At 37.5% G+C, this 6,433-nt stretch overlaps 1 protein-coding gene across 7 annotated transcripts in view; it reads left to right on the top strand.

Annotated features, from left to right (window-relative positions):
* The window catches only part of glceb (glucuronic acid epimerase b), a 124,974-nt gene that overhangs the window by 404 nt on the left and 118,137 nt on the right, over nucleotides 1-6,433 (top strand). For 2 of the 7 annotated variants that reach the window (XM_078530050.1, XM_078530054.1), the window contains exon 1: nucleotides 150-431. The exons of the other annotated variants lie outside the window; for them this stretch is intronic. In XM_078530050.1, coding sequence (XP_078386176.1) covers nucleotides 430-431 — 2 coding nt within the window. In that variant the 5' untranslated portion in view covers nucleotides 150-429. Of the gene's footprint in view, nucleotides 1-149; nucleotides 432-6,433 lie in introns of those variants that run through there. 7 annotated transcript variants of the gene reach the window in all.

Raw genomic sequence — 6,433 nt, 5'->3', positions numbered from 1 at the left:
TGGCTAGTTCCGGCCGCGGGCGGGATATCCCTACGGCCGCCGGTTGGCTGGTTCAAGTGTCAATCGCCGCGCGCCGGCCGGTTATGTTGCGCATGCGTGCCCACTCTCTCTCTCCTCTCCCTACCCACCCACCCCCCCCACCTCTTCCGGGTGTCTTGCTGCCCGGGGATGTAGTTGGCGAGCGACTCTCCTGCCTGCTTTTTGACCGGGTAAAGGTGTGCATGCAAGAGTTAGGAGCATTTGGTGTTTGACCGCTCTTCATTCACACCATACCCTCCTGCGTGCACACCTCTTTTGCAATCCGACAAATTTTGCATTTATAGGGAAATAATTGTATGGCAGAGGTGAAAACTGAAGTAAAACAAAATCTACTGGTGTCAAAATCAGTGTCCCCTGTTGTGATGACTGGACGTACCCTGTGGGGCTGAAATGTAAGACGTTTGGTTTTTTTTTGTTGTTGTTGCTGTTAAATCAGTTTCTTTGCAGATCAATAGTTCAAAATGCGCCCTCTTGTAATGTTCTTTCCATTTTTCCCCTCTCCTGGATAAAATACAGTGGTGTGTATTTAACTGCGCTGCTTGCTTTATCTAGTGCAGTAGAATTAGATTTTTTTTTAAAAAAATGGTGCGTGTGGAATACCAAGATATCAAATTCGGATTCGTGCTCCAAATTTTTGGACGGGCAGAGACATTTAAGTGAGGAAGTAACAGGTACGCAAATCGACGCTGTTGCACAAGAATAAGATTTTTTTGTTTTGTTAATGAAAGTTCTCTTAAACCCAGTATAATTTTACTTACCAAATGCTAACTTTACACTTTTTTTTGTTTTATCTTGCCTGATGGCTGCTATGCGTCTTTGAAAATTATTCTCGAGATTAGAGTTAAAATAGGCAAAAGGCTGAACTCAAAAATAACCAAATCTGACTTGAAAATGTTAGCTGATAAATCCTAGAAATGCAGTACGTGGAAGATGCACGATATCCATGCCAACAGTTTTATACTGTTTGTGTAACTTAGGCAAGTTAACGCCCTTCAATCTTAAATTTAAGAGCTGCGCTCTCGATAGTTGCTGCCAGTTTTCCCTAACCATAACTACCGTATTGCTTTGGTTTGTTTAAAATAGAATATGCTAAGATGGTGTATTAAATTAATCAAGATCTGTGTGATTTTATAACATTACATAAGTTCCAACTAAAGCCATTAGGATTCCAGTAAAGCAGTACAATATTCATTTGAACTATTTCAAAAAAGAACAGCAAATTCAACATTTGACCTTGCAATCATGTTGCGATTTGGAATACACATTTTGAAATGTATTAGGGTAAAGTGTGATACATGTTGATTGCAGCTTTCACTGGCTGTGCTTTGGGAGCAATTTGTGATGGTAAGTTAGGAGTGACACACAAGAAGGTTATTCTCACAACACTTAATCATATTTGCTTAAGTGCACTTTCTCTTGTAGTATATTGCTGCTAAATATGCCTCTGGATAACACTGTTCACAAAGTGATAATGGGCAGTTGTAATGTGGAATGTGAAATATCCTTCATATGGTTAAATTTAGACCCTCATGGCTATACCAAGGTACCGATTATTGAAGGAGGCATTCTGAACTTTTTCATGGGAAAAGATCAGATTTGAAGGTGTCCCTTAATGGTCCATGTTCTTCTGATTTTTAATTTTGTAAATGTAATGTGTGCTACTTTGGAGATGGGTGTAAGAAAGACAGACAATACAATATTTCTGATTGGGAAATGGATAATCAGGTATTCGTATTCATGTGGGGAAAGTGATTTTGTTTTATCTCTTCATTGTACTGCATTCAATGCTTATGCAACAGGGAGGTTGTCAGTTTAAGATCAAGCTTAATATATTGCACATTGATCTATTTTTCAGTATCCTCTCATCCTGCAATAACATAATATAGCATATTCTTAATTATTTTGGAGGATTCTCATTATCATGATTATTTGAAGGCAAGGCATTTGCAATAAGCGTTTGAATGCTTTTTTAAAAATTAATACTTTTAATGCTGGCTAAAGCTTTGGATGAATTGCATGATTTGAAAGATGTGGTTTGGGTCATTCCAACCTTCACTGCATTGTAGTTTGCCTGACAAATTTTTAGATAACTAATACCTCACACCAGATGTGTTTGGTTGACATAATAACTTGAGCGGGAAAATTTTGAGTGAATCATTCTGGCGGCTATGTATATTTCATAAATGTAGTGATAATTGGGATTTTGCAAACACTTGTTTAAAATGTGGGTCACTTTTCGTATAAATGAATGTTAATTTATTGAAATTAGAAAGCTGTGCTCGGATAGTATAAGCATGCAAATCTTAGTAACCAAGCAATCAATATAATTTTATTCTGGTGTAGCATTAATGAGGTAATACTTTCCTGTTATTTCAATGGAACTGTATAAATTCATTCCATCAATCTTTTTCACTGTTTTATATCTTGGTTATGCTCAGTTGTATTTGGAATTTCTTCCTTCTGTTGAAGCAGTTGTTTCATATGTCCACTGTAAGGAGGCTTTTATCAAATAAAGGAATTCCAAACATAGCTATGGCAACAAGTACCACTGCCTATTTTCTTTCTCCTCTTCCTCTTGCGGTTTTGCAGAACTTGGTTTTGGACATATTTCTCTTTACGCATGCCTGAAAATAAGTTTAGAATATGGGGAAAAATAAATCTCACGCCTGCATGGACAGGTTGTTGACAATTTGTATGTTTGGCACCTGTGCCTTGAGTTTTTGTTCTGGTTATTTGTTTTTGTGATGTGGGTGACACTGAAGTAATAAATGTCACTATATGCCCTGCGGACATTGTGCCTGCATGTAGGAGTGGCAAGCTCCTTTCCCCAAAGGAAGTTAGTGAGCCAAATCATAGTCAAATCTCACACTAATTATTGGAGTATTTTTTCCACAGTGGGGTTTAAATGCTTGACCCCTGAGTTGCTAGTCCGGTGCTGTAACCGTAAGGCTTCCAATTCCTCTCCCATCTTTTAAGCGCATTAGATCCAGGCATACCCCAGGTAAATTGTGTGAAGCAGCAGGAGAGCTTGATGCAAGGTAAGCCACTTGTGGTCGCTGGCAATAGTTTCTCCTTCGCTCTCTGTAAAGCTTTTAGCACCTAATTTGCTACTTGAACAGAAGACTGGTAATGAGCCCATGCTTTTGTGACATTTGCAGTTTTCTAAATGCCTCAAAGTCAAGTTAATGTAAAATCAAAACTAATTACTTCTCTTCCCTCACCAACTCCCCCCTTTCCTTGTTCTGCATTAAGTAAACAATATTTAGCTAGTTCTGTTTTTATTTTTCTACTGGTAAGAATGTATGGAATGAGCCCTCAATCCAGGGAGCAGTATGCTTTCTAGACTTTTCTGAAGTTCTAAAATGTGAAGTAGCAGGTCTGTGCTTCTGTAAAGAAAGAAGTTATCTAGTGTGTTTCATGTCCTCAGGATGTCAGAGAAATGTTTCGTGGCCAATTATTTTCGGGCGTAGTCACTGATATGTAGGTAAACTGTGCAATAAATGCTGGCCTTGGCAGTGACACCCACACCCCATGAACAAATGAAATTAAATAACCAATCATTCCCTTTAACATGAGAAGAACTGACCTACTCATCTAGGAATAGTGGGCTTTTTACTCTTTTTTGAATAGGCAAATGGGGTATCTATAATATGCTTTCTGAAAACTGAATGGGGGAAGGTATTTTAAAAAAAGATGTGGGATCTACTTGCAGTTAACAAGTACTTGGCAGCATTTGAGAATCCATTAATTTTGTGAAATATTACTTTTTTTTGTTAACCTTACTCTACTGTGGATGGATGACTGACTGTCAGTGCAAGTTCTTTCCACTGTTTTTTAATTAGCTAATCCAATTGCACCCAGTGTGAACTGAAGCCTGCATTATTTTGATTATTTTACTCTTGACCTAAAAAGGATGCCACTGCACTAGTAACATTGAAGTGCCTTAACCTTTTGCCTAGTACTTTCTGCTAATCAAATGACGTGTATAACTGTAGTAGAAAGTAGTGCCAAATATCAGTAACTTGATGGATTAAAGCTGCTTATGATTTTGTGCATAATTTTTCTGTAACATGTTAAAATTTGGTTTTAATAAATTTTGCATTACATGTTACATTGCGAGACGTGCATTGCCAGTACTATACATTTTTCTTGTTGGTTCTAAGTACTACTAATGAATTTCCACTATCACTAACTGACATGAAGTATTGGCCTTGGCTCTTACTGAACTGCCCTTTTCTGGTTTCATTCCTATCTGTTCTAGAGTAGCCAACACACCACCTTGCTTTCTCCTTCAGTGCTCCCACAGCCACCTCCGTGTGTCCCACGATTTTTCTATACCTCCGTATGCATACTGTCTTTTGGCAGTTATCTGTACGAATGGGGTTGGCTTCTGCATGCATCAATGAAACACTGTTTTAACTCTGTCACCACCGACTCAACTCCCTTGATTTTGGCCCTGAACTTAGCTTCAAACTGCCAATCCAATGCATCTTTAATTTCCACCATTATGATTGCCTTCTGTGAAAAATTACTTTTGTGCAAGAAAAATGTAAAAGCTTTCCTTTTGAATGCATTTATGATATCACTGTCAAAGTAGCCAGAACAGCTCCCCATGCCTCACCCCAGCAAATTTTGTTTCTGGACTATATAATACGTGTTATGCCATTGTTCTCCAAAATAAGAAAGAAATGCTGGACCATTATGCCCGATTTAATTGCCAGAGATTGTATTCACCAGACTATCATATAAATTATGTTGATACATTGCTGTTAAGCTTGTATGAGGACTGTTCTGCACCAACTGCAGTATTAAAAGCAAAAATGGTGGCTTTCTTAAAACTAACCAGAGTGTTTTATTTTTACAATTCTAATCAAATAATACTGATAATGCATATTGTTGCTTTACTCTTTGCACCTATCCACTGAATTATCTTGTCTAACTCTCATTATTTTGAATACTAGTTATTTACGAACATAAGTTAGATGATGGGGAAACAATGCTGTATTGAATAATGCAAGCTTTTGCATGGAATATTCCCTTTGGCAAAGTTTATCATGATTATAAGTTGATCTGTGGAAACTGTGCTTTTTTTCCCCCTCAAGAGCCTCAAAAGCAATAAATCCAGTCTAGCATGCAAGATCTCCCAATCTACTGTAGCTTTTGGGGGGGGGGAAATGTATGTGGCTATTTTGGCTTCAGGGGCTGGAATGTTTTCTGGTTGGTATGCAGAGGATTAAATCCGAGATACAATTATGCATATTTAAATTATTTTAATGCAAAACTTCCCTTGCAGTGTTCTGGGACTTCCATTTAATCTAGGGTTATTCTTAAACAATGTCACTTTTATTGTACAGGTATGTTCCATTTTATTAAAATGGTTGTTGACAGGTTGGAGGGTGCATTTGATGTGCATCGCATGTACAAATTTAGAACTTGAGGCTGCTACTGAAATATCTAACAATCAGGATTTCTTTTTTTATTAAAAGGCCTTTATGATAGTTCTTAGCTGTGTGGAAGACCTGCTGGCACTTGGCAAACACTCATTAATTCTTTCCATAAACCACAGCAGTACAAAATGTATGCTCTTCAGAGAAACATTTAATGAAATACAATGAAACAGCTACCTTCTGATTGTTCAAACTTATTTATGCTAACTGCAAGATGATCAGTTTGGCTATTTAATGCTTACAAATATTGAAAATCATGCAAATAGAAAAAGGTCTGCCTTTAGAACCCATCTAAAAAATAACTAGTTATCTTTTTAAAGCCAGCCTACGCATTTAACAATTTAGATAGTTGTAATGAAATCGGCATTACTGCATAAAGGTTTAGAATTGCTTCATGCCAAATCAAAACATGATGCAGACAGCATTCATAAACTTAAACTTTGAGCCTCATAATCAAGTGGTGCAGAAATGAAAATTGTGATATTTCTCCCCACCACCACCATGCTCTGTAATACCAGTGAAATGGGTCTAAAAGCCTTTTGAGTTAATTCAGCTATGTTAGGCCAGAGACAATGGCAACTGAGGAATGAAAACCATATTTGATAATGCTTGGTAGCTTATACCCCTCTGCACAACCTAGAAATAGTTGACAATCACACAAACTTGCATTTTAGATTTTTAGCTGGTGCTGGAGTGAGCTACTTAAGTGATTAGAAGCACAACATTCACTAGAATGTTGCAAATGTGTTTACGTGTCACTCAAAATTGGTTTATCTCCATTAGCTGAGTCTTCTCACAACTGTTGAAACTAGTAGGTTGACTGTGTGCAGTGCAGTGTGCTGTTCAGGGTGATAGTGTGTAAGTTGACATTACCTTCGTCCCCAAATTGCTAGAATTTTCTATGTAAAACAAAATATGGTGCAACATAGAAAAGGGTATAAATTAAC

Source organism: Cetorhinus maximus, chromosome 26 (assembly GCF_964194155.1).
Source record: "Cetorhinus maximus chromosome 26, sCetMax3.hap1.1, whole genome shotgun sequence".
In the NCBI taxonomy this organism is placed as follows: domain Eukaryota; kingdom Metazoa; phylum Chordata; class Chondrichthyes; order Lamniformes; family Cetorhinidae; genus Cetorhinus; species Cetorhinus maximus.
Note: the sequence above shows the minus strand (reverse complement) of the source record. Positions and strands in the feature narration are given on the sequence as shown.